This window comes from Phyllobates terribilis, unplaced genomic scaffold (genome assembly GCF_046119375.1).
Source record: "Phyllobates terribilis strain yellow unplaced genomic scaffold, ASM4611937v1 Scaffold_9__5_contigs__length_417890890, whole genome shotgun sequence".
Taxonomy (NCBI): domain Eukaryota; kingdom Metazoa; phylum Chordata; class Amphibia; order Anura; family Dendrobatidae; genus Phyllobates; species Phyllobates terribilis.
This window is the reverse complement of record NW_027362769.1, coordinates 359,207,269-359,227,751: the sequence shown is the minus strand read 5'-3', so window position 1 is coordinate 359,227,751 and position 20,483 is coordinate 359,207,269. Positions and strand designations below refer to the sequence as shown.

General features: G+C 42.2%; 1 protein-coding gene across 1 annotated transcript in view; it reads left to right on the top strand.

Moving 5' to 3' along the window:
• COG7 (component of oligomeric golgi complex 7) overlaps nt 1-20,483 on the top strand; it is a 43,025-nt gene that overhangs the window by 8,297 nt on the left and 14,245 nt on the right. The window contains exons 3-10 of the mRNA XM_073648161.1: nt 267-415; nt 493-609; nt 4,282-4,450; nt 6,189-6,271; nt 8,946-9,068; nt 11,472-11,670; nt 15,511-15,638; nt 17,437-17,591. Coding sequence (XP_073504262.1) covers nt 267-415; nt 493-609; nt 4,282-4,450; nt 6,189-6,271; nt 8,946-9,068; nt 11,472-11,670; nt 15,511-15,638; nt 17,437-17,591 — 1,123 coding nt within the window. The remainder of the gene's footprint in view (nt 1-266; nt 416-492; nt 610-4,281; nt 4,451-6,188; nt 6,272-8,945; nt 9,069-11,471; nt 11,671-15,510; nt 15,639-17,436; nt 17,592-20,483) is intronic.

The following is a 20,483-nucleotide window of genomic DNA, read 5'->3' as shown; positions in this document are numbered from 1 at the left end:
TGCAATGGAAAAACTGCAGCAAAAACTGCATGAATTATATGCAGATTTGTCGAGGATTTTTAACCTTTGCAATCAGACTTAAAATTAAATTTGGATGTAAAATCTACAGTATATGTCATTTTCCACTGCTGATTTTGGTACAATCTCACCCCATTTGCTTCTATGCTGCATGATTTTCCACTTCTAAGCCAAGTAGCTGAGTCTCTAACACATGCACACCTCACACCCCATGATATCACTCCCAGTAACACTCATGTTCTCCGCAGAGAGCAGCCACCAGGCCCTGCAGAGCATGCCACGAGTCTTGCGTGACGTGGAGGCTCTCCGACAGGAAGCAGCTTTTTTGAAGGAGCAGATGATTCTTGTAAAGGAAGATATTAAGAAGTTTGAGCAGGACACAGCACAGTCTATGCAGGTGAGAAATCTCCTCTTATACAAAGACATTTGGAAATTATTTAGCCCCCTTCTCCTGACTGCTGTTTCTCCCTGTAGGTCCTAGTAGAGATGGACAAAGTCAAGTCACGAATGCAGTTAGCTGCAGAATCCCTCCAAGAAGCTGACAAATGGAGTACACTCAGTGCTGACATCGAGGAGACCTTTAAGACACAGGTAGTTTTATAAAGAACTTTCATTTTACCCCCTAATTCCACATATCTAGACTTTGTCTGGTATTATGTCTCAGCTCTGATGACTTGACCAAGCCTGGAGCTGAAGCAATCATTTTTTTCCAATCCCGTTTAGGGAAGATCCACCTTTTAATATAACTTTATGTAAATACTTTTATGCCCAAAAATGACAAAAGTATTCTTGGAGTGATACCTTTATTGGCTAACCAGAAAATACATATTTGCAAGATTTCAGACCACAGGGGCTCCTTCTTCAGACGGGTTTACAAATTATTTAAATATGCATGAAGAAGGAGCCCCTGTGGTCTGAAATCTTGCAAATATGTATTTTCTGGTTCGCCAATAAGGCTATGTGCGCACTATCAGGATTTGCTTGCAGAAATTTCTGCAAGGTTCTGCACCTCTTGGCAGCAAAAACTCAGCAGAAAATCTGCGGCGTTTTTGATGCATTTTAGCCTGCGTATTTGCCATGCTTTTTTTGCAACGCATTGTATAGGAAAAACGCAGGCAAAAACACACAAAGAATAGGCATGCTGCTTCTTTTAATGCACATGAAATTCTGTAATAAAAAATCCTGATCATGTGCACAGAACTTGCAAAATCTCATAGAAAATGCTGGGATCAATGCTTTTTTGGGGCCAATTGTGGTCGGATTTACCACATCAAAAACGCACTGTGTGCACATAGCCTGAAGGTATCAATCTGAGAATACTTTTGTCATTTTTGGGCATAAAAGTATTTACATTATTTTTTCTGACTAACACGGCACCACAATATAATTTTTTTTATTGTACATCAATCTAACTTTATAGAATACACTAGATACAGGGCAATTAACGATAATGAAAGAAATAAGTATAGAGGATGCATTAGTGAGCCGGATAACAGCATGCAAAATTAATTTCATCTTTTTTTCTCTTTGGAATTATTGGGAGATGTAGGACTGTGGATATAGGTGCTGCCACTAGGAGGCGCCTTTCTGATGTGATGCCCCCCCCTCACCTTTTACAGGCTACGGACTCTTTTGGTTTTCCTACCACTACCAGACAAGCTCTCTTTTTGTCGAGTCTGAGTATCTCGTATGCAAATGAAGTCCTTATGCTCCATCTGTTTTTACATTAGGGTTCAGAGCGGGATGATCTGCTTTTCTGGGACTGTAACCGTTCCCCCAATTTCACATTCACTCACTACAACAGTCCATTCTGTCTCTTTGGAACAAGTCAGTGGACTCCTTAGATCATCGTGTTGAGTCCACAAAGACCTTCATTGGTGGTTGACATATCTGGGTATGCTTCCGGCAGATCCTTCCTCTAAGGCCATGGCCTCAATTTTAATATTTGGTCAGTATTCGGTCAGTATTTTTTCTCAGGAGTGTGAGACAAAACCAGGTGAGGAACAATCAGAGAAAAGGTAGAATAGAAACAAGTCACCAATTCTGCATTTATCACCCACTCCTTGTCTTGGCTCCCACTCCTGAAAAAAAATACTGACCGAATACTGACCAAATACTGATAGTAGGGCTGTGGCCTTAGAAGGCAGGAGGTGGTGGCCAATGTCGGTCTCTCACATTCAGGAGTGATGTTCATCCATCACTCCACTCAGTGTCTCTGGAGGAATCCTGTATCCAGAACAACCCTCTGTAACTGAGCAACATGCGAATCAGAAGGTCCAACTTATGCTGCCAGGTACCGAGACCTGAAGACCTTAGCCATAGACTCTCTGATCATTCCATGGACTGAGTTCCTTTGCTCTGTCTCCTCCCTCTTTCTTGCATTCTCAAGAAGGTCAAGACTGAGGGTGTTTCAGCGATGGTGATAGCTCTGGACGGACCTGGCTGGGAATGCTACTCTGACTTTATCAAATTGGTCGCCGATCCTCCATGGTCTCATCAGCCTCATCAGCCTCATCACAACCTTCTTACTCAAAGCCATGTGTTTCACCCCACTTTACCTCAGCTGCATTTAACTGCATGACTGTTGAAGCTGAGGGTCTGAGATCCAAGAGTCTGTCCCTTACCGCTGTGATGACCATGCTGTGTTCTCGTAAGGTGCTACTTTCACTGGTGTTAACAGATGGACCTTCATCACATAGTTTTCTCCATTCATCAGTTTCTTCCTTCTTTCTTCAGTCTGCTCTAGACGAAGGCTACGTTTCTGTACCTTTCCATACTCTTTCATTGTAAGCTGGATTTTCACAAACCATTTAAGTCCTTCCTTCGGGAGTGACCCATTGTGCCCCTCCTTACAGACACCCAGTGGAACCTCAATCTCGTGTCTGTTCTCCATGAAACTTCCTTTGCGCCTCTTTGCACCATCTCTCCAGGGTTCCTTTCATGAAAGGTAGCATTTATGGACATAACTTCCACTTGCAGGGTGTATGAGCTTGATTCCCTTTCCTTCAATGCTCCTTCTGTGTTCTCCATCCGGACATCCTGTGCTGTCCTTTCTTCTTAAAGTATTTTCTGCTTTTCATATCAATGAGGATATCGTCCTCTCCTCTTGCCTATCTCCCATTCATCTTCTGAACCCTTTTGTCTCTGCTCTCTGGATCTGGTTAAAGCCATTAGGCCCTATATGTCAGTTATGGAAGCCTTCCGGCGTTCGTCATGATCACTGATGGCCATGAAAGAGCCTGTCAGCCTTCCAAATGAATTAAGGTGGTTATTGTGTAAAAATCTTCCTTTCAGGTTACAGCTTATTCCACAGGGGCGGCCGGAGCCTCTTGGGCAGACTGGTATCAGGCCTGTGTTTCTCAAGTCTGCAAGGCTGTTTTTTTCCCACCCATTGGGACTACTCAGGAACATCCCATGGTTTTGTGTTTCCCAATGTTATTAGCGATAAAATTAGATTTTTGTACTTGCCATTAAACTCCTTTCTTATTGAATACGTTGGGGGACACCGCTCCCACCCTATTCTTGCATTCTTGGCCGGCCCGGGGCCAGGTCTGTTTGTAATAGTCTTCCCTGGGTTCAGGTTATGTTTTAGAATTTTTTTTTCTGAACTTTGGCATGCTCTTCTGAGCCTAGTGAGGACTTTCCAAGGTGGGGAGGATAAAGGCCGTCAAGGTGGGGAGGATAAAGGCCGTCAAGGTGGGGAGGATAAAGGCCGTCAAGGTGGGGAGGATAAAGGCCGTCAAGGTGGGGAGGATAAAGGCCATCAAGCAAAGACAACACTTTTTTTTCTACATATTGCCAGCCTCCTAGTGGCGTCACCTACACCCACGGTCCTTTGTTCACCCCCCCACACCCCACCCAATATATTCAATGAGAAAAGTGAGCCACTTTAAAAACTAAATACAATTACATTCTTGAAATCTTCCATTGCTGCTGACTGCTGCATGACGCACGGCCGATGCTTCAGGTAGCGAAGTCTTATCCAGTGAGACATCCTGATGGTAGCGGCAGGTCTTGTAATGGCCTTGCGTGTTTGGTCACGGGATATACTGTCTCCGTGGATTTGACATCACTGCCTGGAGGTAAGGCGGTGGGGCATGCAGCACAGGGAATAGTCGTTTTTAAGATAGTGAGTATATTTTAAATATTTTTTTCTTCTCTTTAAAGGAGTTTTCCCAAATCTACTGGGGTCCCAGGAGGCCCTTTGATTCATTGTCTTATTGCTCACCTATAAGAATACCACAATGCCCTTCTCTGTTACAGAACATGACTGTAATCTCCGAGAAGCTGACCAGTATGCAGGTGAGCCTTGCTATGCTGGTGGATACCCCAGATTACTCCGAAAAATGTGTATACCTGGAGGCGCTGAAGAATCGATTGGAAGCTTTGTGCAGCCCCCAGATAGTCGCAGCCTTTAACAGCCAGTCTACAGGTGAGAAGAGCGTCTGCTCCATAGCAGCTGCCTGTTGTAACCTCAAATATGGACTGAAAGTCTCAGGACAGCACTCAAGATATACAGTGTGTGATCTGGGCCCCATAGGGAACACTGCGTGTACTATGCAGTAACAGTCTTGCATTGCACAATCCTCCTCTCCACAAAGAGTCTCCATCATAGGCTGCCAGCGCTCTATTTACTAATCTATGGAGTTGTGAACCCCTTCACTGCACATGGAAAATATATGTGAACTGGGACTTACACCCCAGCATGGTTAGCGGCACAGAATGGCACAACGGGCGACAGGTTGTGCACCCCTGCTTTGTACAATATCTATAAACCCTCATTTGCAGCAATAACTGGTTTCAACAGCAGGTGGCGCTATTGGCCTGCAAAAAAACTTGTATGCGACTTTAGTGAAAATTCTGAGTTATTCTTATCGGCCCTGGCCAATTTTCGTTTTCGCACTTTCATTTTTTTTCCTGCCCTTTCTTCTAAGAACCACAACTCATGGCCATATGAGGGTTTAATTAATGCAGAACGAGTCGTAGCTTTGACTAACACTATTCATTTTATCATATAATTTACTGAAAAATGAGAAAATTCCAAGTGCACCGAAATTGTGAAAAAAAAAAAATGAAACTCTGCCATTTTTGTCAGTCTTGGGATTACGAACTCCATTACAAGGCGGCATGATTCTCCATGTGTTTATTTTTTTTATTCTCTATTTTTTTGTATTAGAAGGTGGTTAAAAAATTCTCTTTTTTATCTTTTTTTATATATATATATTTTTAAGCACTGTGTAAGTTACTTTTTACTTTATTTTTTAGGCCCCCAAGGGACTTAAAGCTGCGATTATTTGATCGTTTGTATCAGAGTGGCTTGAAGAAATAATTTGACTGAGGGGTTGGGATGGGGAATGTCACCAGTGTCAATACTAGAGGCTTTCATCATATTTTTATGTACTTTGAGATGGAACTACCCCTTTTAAGATTCTATACAAATATGTAGTAGGTATAATAATATTAGCCAATACCTCCAATTAGAAATATAGTATAGTTCTTCTGATTCGCTATGCCGCTTACTCTATGTTCAGGGCATCGCAGTAGCTTATGTATCCATGATTACAACCACTCAAATATTGACAATTAGTGGTCGTAACCATAGATACTTAAGCTAGTGCAGCGCCCTGCACATGAGGTAAGCGACATAGCTAATCAGAAGAACTATACTACATTTCTAATTAGGGGAATTTGCTAATATTATTATTCCACCTACCAGATATTGGGATAGGATTTTCTTCTAGCTGATATGGATCCTTTTAATCTTTTCCTTGTTTCTCTTTCTGATTTATACTCTAAAACTAAATTTTATTAAACAATGTTAAAAACACCAAAAAAAACATTTGTGATAGAGAAGATCTATTTCCATCACTTGACTGTGACTGGACAAAAGACAATAGTAAAAAACCAGCGTCCCTACGGGATTTGATTAAGCCCAATCAGGCACTGACGATATATAATATACTTGACTGGCCCTAGTAAAAGCCTGATAAATTCCTGCCTAACATGGGGGTTGGCACCCTATAACAACGATTTTGGCGCCCCCGTTCCTCGGCGGCTGTCCCTTTAAATAAACTTAATAAAATTTAGTTTTAGAGGATTTATGTTCACACTTTACTAAGGCATCCTCTTATGGTAAAACCTGACTGGTTCTTTCTGATTTATACTCACAGATCAGGCAAAAATGTTTGTGAAGGTGTTTAGTGAGATAGACAGGATGCCGCAGTTGCTGGCCTATTACTACAAGTGCCACAAGGTAAGTGTGATAGCCTGTCTAGAATTAAAGCACATCAAAAACTACACACATCCTACACCCTCTGTTTTATTAATTGCCGAGGTATAATATATGGAGAGTCAGAATAATGATCTCTGTAGTGATTCCCAAAGTACAAACCGGGAAGCAACAAATAAAGTTTAGCAAAATGATGATGAACTTTATCAGAAAATTTCCACTAATTCTGGCCCTGCGGCTCCATTGACTTATTGGAGTGCTGCCATCTGGAACATCCATATCGTATTGGCAGGATGGGCTATAATTGTCCGAAAGATGCTGTAAGACCCACATTTATGAGACACCTATGGCACATTACGTCAATATACCCTCCAGAATGATCACTATAGGGAAAGTAATGTAATGTATGTACACAGTGACTGCACCAGCAGAATAGTAAGTGCAGCTCTGGAGTATAATACAGGATGTAACTCAGGATCAGTAATGTAATGTATGTACACAGTGACTGCACCAGCAGAATAGTGAGTGCAGCTCTGGAGTATAATACAGGATGTAACTCAGGATCAGTACAGGATCAGTAATGTAATGTATGTACACACTGACTGCACCAGCAGAATAGTGAGTGCAGCTCTGGAGTATAATACAGGATGTAACTCAGGATCAGTACAGGATCAGTAATGTAATGTATGTACACAGTGACTACACCAGCAGAATAGTGAGTGCAGCTCTGGAGTATAATACAGGATGTAACTCAGGATCAGTACAGGATCAGTAATGTAATGTATGTACACAGTGACTGCACCAGCAGAATAGTGAGTGCTGCTCTGGAGTATAATACAGGATGTAACTCAGGATCAGTAATGTATATACACAGTGACTGCACCAGCAGAATAGTGAGTGCAGCTCTGGAGTATAATACAGTAGGTAACTCAGGATCAGTACAGGATCAGTAATGTAATGTATGTACACAGTGACTGCACCAGCAGAATATTGAGTGCGGCTCTGGAGTATAATACAGGATGTAACTCAGGATCAGTACAGGATCAGTAATGTAATGTATGTACACAGTGACTGCACCAGCAGAATAGTGAGTGCAGCTCTGGAGTATAATACAGGATGTAACTCAGGATCAGTACAGGGTCAGTAATGTAATGTATGTACACAGTGACTGCACCAGCAGAATATTGAGTGCGGCTCTGGAGTATAATACAGGATGTAACTCAGGATCAGTAATGTAATGTATGTACACAGTGACTGCACCAGCAGAATAGTGAGTGCAGCTCTGGAGTATAATACAGGATGTAACTCAGGATCAGTACAGGGTCAGTAATGTAATGTATGTATAGTGACTGCACCAGCAGAATAGTAAGTGCAGCTCTGGAGTATAATACAGTAGGTAACTCAGGATCAGTAATGTAATGTATGTATAGTGACTGCACCAGCAGAATAGTGAGTGCAGCTCTGGAGTATAATACAGGATGTAACTCAGGATCAGTACAGGATCAGTAATGTAATGTATGTACACAGTGACTGCACCAGCAGAATAGTGAGTGCAGCTCTGGAGTATAATACAGAATGTAACTCAGGATCAGTACAAGAACACTGCATTCTCCTTTTATGTACATTACATATAGGCTATGAAATATTTTATGGCTAAGCTCCACTTAAAAAACAGATAAATGTCCTACACATTGTGAATTTTTCAGTTGCTTTATCTGTGAATACTGAAGTAAAGTTCCAACTTTAGAGTAATTTTGCAAACCTTCTTATTGTCTGTTGTAATGTTATTATCTTGGGATACCTTTTGTGGTTGCAGTAGTGAGCTGGGGGTGGGGGATGTGACATTGCCTTTATTCTCGGGGACAGTTCCTGCTTATGAAGTGTTCCTGCTGTGTACCAGTTCTGTGAATGCCCTGTATGAGCCATGCCAGGCAGTAGGAGGTGTGCTGCGTCCTGTAATATCCCTGTACAGCACATACTGTAACGCTCGGCATTCTCAGTGACGCGCCATTGCTCTGTGCCAGCTTTTCATGTGTGTGAATAAGCCCTGACCCTTCTTTGCCCACACGGGTGGAGATTATTTAAAATAGGTCATTGCCGATAACTTGTTAAAGCTCCTCTTATCTTCATAAGCTGACGTTCCCTATAAAACACTGGGTACATTGCCTCCGCTGTGTGGTAAGATCATGGCCGTACCCTCTTGACACAAGTCCAGTGCTGCACAATGTTAGTCATTGCAATGTAAATCTGAGACTCGTCCATATCATTAGTCACTTTAGAGATTTAATTGACCTCTTTAAGGCGTTGTCTGGTCAGAGGAAGTCGTCTTAAGTCATTCAGAGACATCAGTGGGGTGTCCGCCATTCAGGATCCTGCGATACTAAGGGGTTACACTATTGATTTGCAGCGCTGGGGTCTTGGCTTTGTATCTGACCCACGGGGACACCTATGTGAGGTTTGCTTGTATGTTCTCCCCCTGTTTGTGTGGGTTTCCTCCTACATACTGATAGTGTGTGAGATCAGATAGAGACCCCATTTAGGGGATTGAAGTGTATAATGACAACGCCTGTACAGTGCTGCGGACTATGTCGGTGCTTTGTTATCATCAGGAATAAAAGCCATGTAATGAATCTACTGTAAATCGCCTTTGGTAATTCTCCTTGCTCTGAGGTATTATCGCCTATGTCCTCCCCAATAGGTTCAGCTGATATCAGTGTGGCAGGAGGTTTGTCAGAACGAGATGTCCCTGGATCGACAGCTGACGGATTTCTATGACACCTTACTAAGCACATGGCACACTCAGCTGCAGTGGGTCTCTCAGGTATGCCGCGTCTCAAGAAGTCAAAAATAACATTTTTTGCATTTTTGACCTTCCGGATAACTACTAAAGTATGGCCGTTTTTCATATTACAGCCAAGACCCCATTAACCAGCAGGTCTCCCCATCATGCCTATGCACATGAGCTGTAGTCACCCCCTAACCATTGCTGTTAATCAGCAGGAGGAGCCTCCGCTCATAAATACAAGGATTCCTAGTTTACTTTTGATCCAATAAAATATTGCAAAGTAAGTAATCCAGTTCCGGATACAGGGCTTGTATCACTTCCATATTTACACAGAATCGGTCACCAGGTTTTATGCTGTTTTATCAGCAAACAGCAACCAATTCTGTTTAAATGGTAAAATTCTGGGTCCTCTAGCCACCCCTAGGGGGAGTCAATGAGCTGACAGCATACAGATATATTATTTTCTAGTAAATAGATTTACATTTAAAACATTTTGATCATTTTTTTTACATAAACTTTATCTTTATTTATTGAATATATAAAGAAAAAAACAACATACAATCGTGCGGCACTAACCATGCCAAGATTTACACAAAGACACAAACAATTATTAGGAGGTAGAAATATCAACTGTAACAATGTACTGATTATTCAAGTCCTGAGGTTTATACAGGATGCAAAAAACACCATTTGAGCATTATAAAACCAGCAAATTATATCAGACCAGACATTAAACGTAAGCAAAAAGAACAGTACGAGGAGAAGAGAAGAACAACAGTACGAGGAGAAGAACAGTACGAGATGAGGAGAAGAACAGTACGAGGAGATGAGGAGAAGAACAGTACGAGGAGATGAGGAGAAGAACAGTACGAGGAGATGAGGAGAAGAACAGTACGAGGAGATGAGGAGAAGAACAGTACGAGGAGATGAGGAGAAGAACAGTACGAGGAGATGAGAAGAACAGTACGAGGAGATGAGGAGAAGAACAGTACGAGGAGATGAGGAGAAGAACAGTACGAGGAGATGAGGAGAAGAACAGTACGAGGAGATGAGGAGAAGAACAGTACGAGGAGATGAGAAGAACAGTACGAGATGAGAAGGACAGTACGAGGAGATGAGGAGAAGAACAGTACGAGGAGATGAGGAGAAGAACAGTACGAAATTAGGAAGAACAGTACGAAGAGGAGGACAGTACGAAGAGGAGAGGAAAGGGTCGACAGCCTGAAAAAGTGTTCCCAGATGAAACCCAAAGGCTGCAGATCAGTTATCCCCACATAAAGGCCAGAGAGTCATCCAACGTTCTGACATTGGGCAAAAGTCATTCAAAGTAAATAGTCCTGAAATGTAATTACAGCAAATAAGCATATTAGAAAATGTCACCAGTGCAGAAGTTTAAGGCGAGTCCCTGGGAAGTGGAAAAAGGTGGATTGTGATTCAAATTGGTCCGGACCCCGTCCTGATCTCCGCTTCACTGCTCCCTCTCGATGGAAGCACTTGATAAGTTTTACGACCCGTCCGCCGGGCACCTGCGGTCTGAACCTGATCTACTAAGTGACCCTTTCTTATCTGATGTAAATACAAGTTCCCACAGTCTCATTACACCGCATCCCATAATATCACTCAGACCCTCATAGGATGTAGGTCATTTTATAACTCCACGCAGTAGTTTAGGAATACTGTAAGCCAGGAAACCCTTTTCCTCATTCCCCGTACTCTTCACCTTTTATGACAGTGCTCTTTCATGCGATTTTTCTTTTTTTGATTTAATGAGCCTCGAGTTAGAAGATTGTGATCTGACTTTGTAGTAATGTAGATAAGCATCTATTTTGTCTCCAATAGTCAAGCCTCATGCAAATCTGTCACACTGCAATTGTGGGATCCTGGTTACCATGTGCACTACTTTTATATGGGGTATTTCCAGCTTGGGTATTAATGCCTTAAAGGGGACCTGCTGCCAATAAAAATCTCATTGCAGATTGTTAAAGGGGATGATTAGGGTTAGAAAATTATAGCTGCTGTTTTCCTGCAACAGCGCCACACCTCTCCATGGGTTGTGTCTGGTATTACAGCTCAGTTTCTTTCATCATAATAGAGCTGCACTACTAGACAAAACCGTGGACATGTATGCCGCTCTTTCCGGGAGACAGTAGCTGTGTTGTTTTTAATCCTGTTCATCCCCTTTAATTAACCTGTGCATGTACCCCTGCAGATAGGATAAGCGAGGTAATGGGAGCTATACCTCAGTCCGCCTTACAGCAGTGCAGTGAGGCAAGTCCTTTCCTATAGGATGTATTTTGGGTGAGGAATCAGCGCCACATCCTATCTACCCCTAATAAGGAGGACGGACCCATAAGTAGCAGCTTGTCGATGGTTTTCAGCTCTCGTATATTAATATACTTCTTTAGTGCACAGGTCACAGGACTCATCTTGTCGTCACAGATATTTAAGAAGCCTCATGAAGTGGTGACGGTTCTGCTGATACAGACTCTGGCCGCCATGGTGCCATCCATCTCCATCTGTCTGACCACGGCCATGGAGAGGACGAGCCCCGAACATACGCTCAGTACTTTGCTGGAGCTGTTTAAGGCCACTGGCCACTTTGCTAAGGCTCTAGAAGCCGCCATTATGCCCCATATCGGTAAGATGTCTTTTGGATATGTTCATTATTTCATCTTCTTATGTGTTTTTTCTCCATTTTATGTGATTGAATATTATGCCTGTTCCTTTAAAATAGTTGTCACATTAGTACAGCCCCCGTGTGTGCCCATTGAGGACATATGGAGGACGTAGAAGCGGGCCCCTCTATTCCTGTATTAACCACAATAAAGGATCATGCTGAATCGGGAGGGCTTATTTAGGCTCTATGTTACGAGGATGCCCACTCGTTTGTTGGAAGTATTTAGGTGTCTTAATACTTAGTTACTTTGCATAATTGACAAGGATCAATACTTAGCCCCTGACCTCTATTCTTGCCAGTGGCTTTCATGTCGTGGGAGAGAAATCTATGGGGTTTAAAGGGGTTGTCTCCTATACACAGGATAGGTGATTAAAATATAGTCTGACCCCTTACCCCACAGATAATGCATTTATCACTTTTTCTATGAATAGTTGATAATAGTTGCTTGTCGAATAACCCCATTATGTAAATACCCTTGCAAAGTTTCTCAGGGGCCCTAGCGTCTCTATTCCCACAGTTGCCAGGTTAGAGAAGTGTTGCCGTTTAGTTAAAGGGGTTGTCCAGCCTTAGGCTGCAAGTCCTGACTGCAGACTTGTGAATCCTCACATTGTGCTTACTGCGTGCCGTGAAGACTCTCTAGGAGTGGACGGTCATGTAACCGCAAGTATGTGATCTGCATACTCCTGCCACATTCCGACTAGACTTGTCCGGCCTCGCTCTGTACCCTTGTATTGAGTGAGACTGCACCCATCTAGTTGGCATGTGATCGCATGTATGTAAATCACATACCTTAGAATCCTTACAGCGCGCACTGTTCACAATGTGAGGATTCACAAGTCTGCAGTCACTTTATGTGACTGCAGACTTGGAGCCTAAGGCCGGACATCTCCTTTACATTAGATGACTTCCATGCTGCTTTCACAATGAAGGTCTAGATGATTTTGTGACACATAGTGATGTCTCTGACAGATGCTGCTCTATAGACATACTGTGCCATACATCCTCCCATAGGTTCCCATTTTTCAAAAAAATAAAATGGCAAAGTGCCTTTTTTTTTGGGCTGCCATATAAATGGATACATGACATATGTGCCGATAGCTTTCTCAGCAGGTATGGCTAATGTACACAGTGAAAATAGCCTTAGAAAGGTGTTACTTTGCCACTTAATTTTTTTTTTTCATGTTATTTAAAGTTTATTTTTCATTGCATTTTTTTTTTTTAGTTAGAAAAGTCCTTTTTTTTGTTTGTTTTTTCAAAAAATCCTTATTCAAGTTTCACAAGAGCTGTAAAATCACATTACAACCTACAGAGCTTTAAATGGCAAGCTAGTAGATGGTACAGGTGGTCCGTGCTGCTCTTGAGGGCATAGTCACTAATGCGAGTTATTTAGTAAGGATGTTATTGTGCACGCTCCTGCACCATAATCATTTTTTTTTTCCTGTTAAACTGAAGGTTCCCTTTAAATAATAATGTCTGGAATGGGAGAAACGTTCTGTTGCGTAATCTCAGGGGGGGAATGTTCCCTTCCTACAGAAGTACTGTCTGGCCTTGTTCAGATGGTGTCATGCTCTGTTTCTCCTTAAAGCTCCTTGTTCTTGGCTCTCAGACGTTCGCATAGCCGATAGTGTTGGCTGATATCCACGGTAAAAGTTGTAAGAACATTACGGCTCCGCTCCCTTCTGTGGCTGGAATTAACTCTGAAGCTGCTGAGCTTTGCTGACTTGTGAATTCCTCCCTGATATAGAAATAATGAAGATAGATTCATGTGTCCTCTTTAGCTTATACTAAACTGTAAATGCCAAAGTGTCCCACCTGTCCCCTAAAATGGCATCCTGTGAGATGTATTAGTATTTGAAGCTCCATTTTTCTGATAAAATCCCCTGCTGCCACCACTAGGGGGAGCTCTGGGGCTTACTGCAGACTGTTGATATGTGAGCTTCTAAGCTCCCTCCGGTGGTGGCTGCAGGGATAATTTTTATATTTTCTGAGTCTTTTTTTTTTAGACAAAACTGGACTCCAATTCTTTTAAAGATATATTAACACCACAGAATTAAGAATGGTGGTTTTAAAGTCCGTGTCAGTTGCAGAAGTTGAAGACGGAATATAAAGAACCTTGCTAAGTGTTAAATGTTATTTAAGATCTAATAATTTCCTTTCCTTGAGATAGGCCATCAATATCCCATCTGAAGAGGCAGCGGCACTCCGATTAGCACATTGACCATTAGCGCTGGTAGTGGCTGTCCCTGGTATTGCAGCTCATCCCATGTACTGCAAACACCAATTACTAAGTATACAATGGCCTCTTTTCTAGCAGTATCACAGAGTTATAACCGAGTCATGAGTTTTACAAGACAGCAATGTGTTTGATACCGAGCTGTGTACCCAATGAAGCATGTCACATGTGAATCTGAGGGACCTCTAACCTAAAATTTTAATACACTGGTACCATTGGAAGCATGTCATACTGCAAACCTGGATGTCCAAAATATTTGATTAAGCCTTATTAATGTTATCAAAGTGTAGAACCATCAGGGGGGATTTTGCAGGAGCTCTCCAGGTGTATTTATGGATGCTCCCAATGCCCATTCCTTACACAGGATCTTAAAACACCTTATATTGTCTGCTTGGCACCTGTGGGTTTTGCAGGGGGTCCTTTCTTGAAGAAACGTTCTGCGGTAAAATCTGTGCTAACGTTTGTGTCTGTACACATACAGCTGACCTCTCCTCATTGGTGCCAACTTCCTAATATCTGAAGTGCCGTAGTGGCATTTACCTGGGGCGCTGAACAGATGCCCAAATTGGATGCGGACCAGAAATCATTGGCTAAAGAAGCCCCCCTCCCCCATCAAAGATTTGATCCTCTTAATATATTGCAATGATCATATTATACAGCACTGTGTACTTACAATTACTCATTTTGCCTTTCTACCCAGATAATTCTTCTCTTTTCCATTAGGTCTATGACATCACGTGATTAAAAACTGACCAGCTGAATCCTTCCAAGCTCTATGTAGAATCAGGAGGTCAATTTTCCCTGTACGAGTCATAAGTCACTGCTAAAGTCCCTGGCAAGGGGAGGATGGAGCAGCTGGGTCTGGAGGTGAAGAGAGGAACGGCTCATCCAGGGAAAAGAGACCTCCTGTTTCTACATAGAGCAGAGAAAAGAGAAGAATGAGCTGGGTAGAAAGGCAAAATGAGCAAGTGTAAGTGCACAGTGCTGTATAATATGATGACGGCAATATATTAAGAGGAGAAAAACTATGATGGGAGGAGAAGGAGGAGGAGTGCTTCTTTAAGATGAGGATACTCCAAGTTGTAGAAAAAAGCACAACCTATACCACACAGCTCTTGATAAGGATTGTAGACTGGATGGTCGTTGTTAATAATAATAACATTATTATTATAGCGCCATTTCTTCCATGGCGTCTTACATGTGAAAAGGGGTATACATAATAAAACAAGCACAATGATCTTGAACAATACAAGTCAGCGACTGGTACAGAAGGAGAGGACCCTGCCCCGAGGACTCAGTCTACAAGGGATGGGTGAGGATAGAGCTGGTCATGTAGCGGTATGGTGGAGCGAGGGTTACCATAAGTTGTCGGAAGTGGTGGCTCTTCAGGTTCCTTTTGATGCCACCTAAGCTGTTTTGTTGCCCAATGCCAGCTGCATTGCTTCCCAAGTAAATTGCGTGGCCAGGAATATAGTCAAGCACAGATGTAAGATGCACACAGTTGATTTCCCTGTTTTTTTTCCTCCTATATATACATATTCATTGCAATTCATGTGTTTCTGTGTCAGGAGAGCACAACATTGTAAAGGTGACGGAGCTAGTGGAGGCCGTGTATGGAGCGTACAAACCATTCCAGCTGAAGTACGGGAGCCTGGAGGAGTCACACCTGTTAATACAGCTGAGCGCAATTCCTCTGGTGAGACAGATAACTCTTAATGATTCTGATCAGAGATTAATGGGCATACACTGTGTTTCAGCACACCTGAGAATTAACCTGTTAATAATTGTAGACTTGCTGCCTTATCGTACATACGGTGCTGACTTGCGTGTTCCTAGCTTTATTTCTATAGATTGATGCTTGTAGCCATATTAGGCTCCTAGTGGCTCTGCGAAATGGAGTTGAATATGAGCTGAGTGAAAGGTGACACTTTACACGCTGCCGACATGCCATAACTCAGTAGAATTGACCGTGTCTTACATGACTCTGGTAGTCCGCTTATTGCATTTTGGGAGGACAGTATTCTTTAGTAGCCATGAGGAAGCCCTTAATCATAGAAGCATGGTGTGCAATGAATGATTCCCCTAGAAGCCCCACTCTATATCCATTCCAGATGATGCGTGGGGGTCTGACCTCATGCAGCCTCTCTCATCATGAGGATGGAGATCCCTTACACCCCATTTGAATGAGCAGTAATGTGCTCCATTCCCTGAGTATGGGTTGTGGCGGTCACACATGGGCATTGTTGCCTCCATAGACCTATAGAAGTGTATTGATTGTTGCTCAATTCTAACAGAACTTTGGGGGCCCCCATTCTTTACATTATATGGGGTCCAAGCAGTCAAACCTCCACTGATCATACGTTTATCAGCTATCCTGTGAGTCTGTAGCATAACCCCATACAAATAGTGCAATGAGTGACCAGAGCTAGTGCCAAAAAGAACTCCCCATACCTTTGTGCCCACCGTGTATAGTATGTAAAAAAATAATACAACACCCTAAAATGATATTCCAAGATCCTATTCCAACATGTAGCAGGTGTAATAATAATGTTATTAGCAAATACCTCCAATTAGAAATGCAGTATAGTTCTCCTGATTTGCTATATTGCTTACTCCATATACAGGGCATTGCAGTAGCTTAGGTATCCATGGGTACGACCACTCATATAGTGCTAGTTAGCTCTTAGTGGTCGCAACCATGGATACAGAAGCTACTGCAGTGCCCTGCACATGGGGTAAGCGACATAGTGAATCAGGAGAACTATACTACATTTCTAATTGGAGGTATTTGCTAATATTATCATTACACCTGTTACATGGTAGGATAGGATCTTGGAGATGTGACTGTGCGGCTGTCCATTCACTTTAGAAAAACGTTGACGAATTATCCCAGCTGAGCGTGGACAGGGAAGTTAGTAAGATTGAAAAGTTTTTCTTGGAATTACAAAAAAAAAGTAAGTAAATGATAGAATAAAAAATAAAACCAGAAAATCATTACTAGAATAAAAAATAAAAGAAAATCATTACTGACCTGGAAAAATTCCTGTTGCTCCCAGTTTCAGTGGGTCTAGCTAAATAGACCCACTGAAACAGATTAGATTATCTGTGGAGGGGGGGATGGGGGTGTTCACAACTCTTTTTCTTTTAGAGCAAAGAAGGATCGAGCATATTGAATTTACATGCCTGATCCTTTTGTACTTCCTGGAAAGAAGTCATTGCCTTCGGTGTCTGACAGCGATTTACTCCACTCTCTAAGTACACGTGCATGCTCGGCCATGTGTATATAGAGCAGTCCAGAGAGATTGTAAGTGCTCGGTTATATACCGATCAACCTGCCCTCGCTTCGCCTGGTGTATAACTCCAGTGCAATTAGGAGGTAGAGAAATGAGTATATACAGAACAGCGAGGGCCAGCAATATAAGACCCTGAGTGATCTCTATTGGGCAGGATTAGATCCAGCGCTTGTATCATCAAGCTTTGTTCATGTCACGCAGGAACACGGCGAGGCTCTCGACTGCGTCCAGGAGCTCTCACACTCCGTGTCTCGGCTGTTCAGCCTGGCGTCAAGCGCAGTGGAGCGATGCATCAAACTGACAGATGGACTGGGGGTGTGCGGCCTGCTACAAGCATTGCATTCTCTATTTAAGAAGTGAGTATGGTCTCCAGTACTGACCTATAGAGAACATAGTAATGACTTCATGACACAAGGCTGCTGGGAGACACGGGGTGCCCTTCTTTGAGTCATAGAATGAATTGGACCTTTATTGTGTAGAATCAGGCATGCAATCACATTGGAAGATTATGTAGAGTCATCGGTACATGATCAGATCAGTGGTATCCGCATGTTGGGGACCTTTTAGATCGTAGTCATTTTCATTCTTTGGTAAAACTGGCAATAAGTTCTGTAGGCTGCACCCCCGCCTTATAATCAGATCAGCAGTATTTATTTGCTCACAAACAAAATTGTTGGTACCTTCTGGTAAAGTAAGGAAAACCCACAATAGTCACTGAAATAACTTGAAACTGATAATCAGTAAATTTAAATTGAAAATTACTTTTATCATCTAACGAAAATCAGATGTTGCTTTTTAATTGCGCTTCAACAGAAATTGAAAAAAAAAAAATGTATGAAAATGTCCTGGACAAAAATGATAGTACCCATAGACAAGATAGAAAATGATTTGACCACGGGGACTTGTTAAACTAAGATGTATCCTGTAGTTAGCATCAAAGATGTCTACAAACTTGTAATCGCCTATTTGTAGGGTGAAAAGTAGTCACTGTGCTGTTTGTTATCACAGTGGGCTATCACACTGAACAAGGAGCGAAGAAATCTAAGGAGAGAGTTGTCTCAGGAGATTAGAAAGAAAATTATAGACGCAAATTTTAAAGGTAAAAGCTATAAGACCTATCCAAACAGATTGATGTTCCTGTTACTAAGGTTACACATATTATTCAGAACTGTGAGGTCTATGGGGCAGCAGCCGACCTCCCTGGATGTGGCCACAAGAGGAAAACTGATGACAAATTGAAAAGATGGATAATACGAATGAGAACCAAAGAGCTGAGAACAACTTCCAAAGAGAGTAGAGGTGAACTCAGAGGTTAAGGTCCCATCAGTGTCAGATCACACCATCGATCGCTGTCTGGGTCAAAGTGGACTTCATGGAAGATGAACGAGACGGAAACCACTGATGAAAGGAAATGATAAGAAATCGAGACTGGAATTTGCCAAAATGCATATTGACAAGCCACAAATCTTCTGGGAGAATGTTCTTTGGACAAATGAGAAAACAGTTTTTTAGCAAGTCACATCAGCTCTATGTTCACAGACACAAAAATGAAGCAAAGAACATTGTACCTACTGTGACACGTGAGTTAGGCTTAGTGCCCACAATGCAGAAATTAAGCAGAAATTTTCCTGAGCATTTCTCCATCTCCTTGGCAGAAAAACGCATACGTTTTTTACATGCGTATTTGCATGCGTATTTGCCATGCTTTTTTCCAATGCATTGTATAGGCAAATACACATGCAGAAACGCACAAGAATTGGTCATGTCCGTATTTTTTCTGCGAGTAAAATCTGCACAGAAAAAAATCCGGACCATGTGCACAGAACTTGCAGAATGTCATAGGAAGTCATGGGATAAGGTATGCAATGCGTTTCTGGAGCGTTTACGCACTGCAAATACGCACCAAAAACGCATCGTGGGCGCACAGCCTTAGGTTTGTTGATGTTCTGGGGCTGCTTTGCTGCATTTGACACAGGGGGTCTTCAATCTGTGCAGGGTACAATGAAATCTCAAGATTATCAAGGCATTCTGGAGAGATATGTGCTGCCCAGTGTCGGAATACTTGGTCTCAGTCCAGGTCATGGGTCTTGCAACAGGATAATGACCCAAAACACACAGCTAAAACCATCCAAGAATGGCTGAGCTCAAAGCACCGGACTCTTCTTAAGTGATCTAAATCCTACAGAACATCTGTGGAAGGAGTGGAGACCTGTCATCTGGAGAAGACGCCTCCACACCTGAGACAGCGGGAACAGTCTGCTCACGAGGAGGCGGCCAAAATATCTGTGGACGGGGACAGAAGTCTCATTGAGAGCTACAGAAATTATTTGTTTGCCTCTGAAGTTTGTGCAACAAAATATTAAGTTAAGGGAATCATAATTTCTGTCCAAACCATATTCATTAGTGTGATCTAAATGTTTCTGTTGAACTAAAATTCAGAAGCAAAGTCCAATTCTCATTACAGATATTCAGTAAATTTACATTGAAAATTCCTTTTGTCAATTTCAAGTTATTTCAGTGACCATTGAGGGGTTTTCTTACTTTACCAGAAGGTATCCACAATTGTGTCCGTATGTGTATATGGTCACCACTGGAATGTAATATGTTATTAATTCATCACTGAAGATGCATATAATCCTTACAAATCATTTTTAGGTCCATCTTGATTAGTATCTTAATATAGTGGTTACAGCTCTGCATAGACACAGTTAGAGGGGGTATTACTGGATTTTGATGTTAGAATAGGTCATCCGTATCAGTGAGACGTGGTAACCTCCGTGACACAGCTCTATCCATTGCATACTGGCTGTGAATGGTTTTGCAAGATTTCTCCCATATAAGCTAAGGGGAACATTTGCAGTACTATTCACAGCTACTGACCATGAAGGTGTCTGGAGTTGGCCCCCCACAGATGTGACATAGATCATCACTGGGGGGAAAGCCCCCTTAGGGCCAGTGCACATGATGAGCATTTGGCACATATATTCCACATGCTTTTGCATACAGAAAATCCATCTACATGTTATGGAAATTTTTCACAAGTAAATTCCCCTGCTGTGCGGATTTTAAAATCTGAACCATGTCAATTTTTTGTGGGGAATTAATTGGAGTATTCACTCTTGCAATGCATAGCGTGAAAGTCTCAACAAATTCCGCAGCAAAAGCTGCATGTGATAAATTTTGAGGCGGAAATGCTGCTTATACGCTGCGGAAAATCCACATCAAATCTATACATTGAGCCTTAAAAC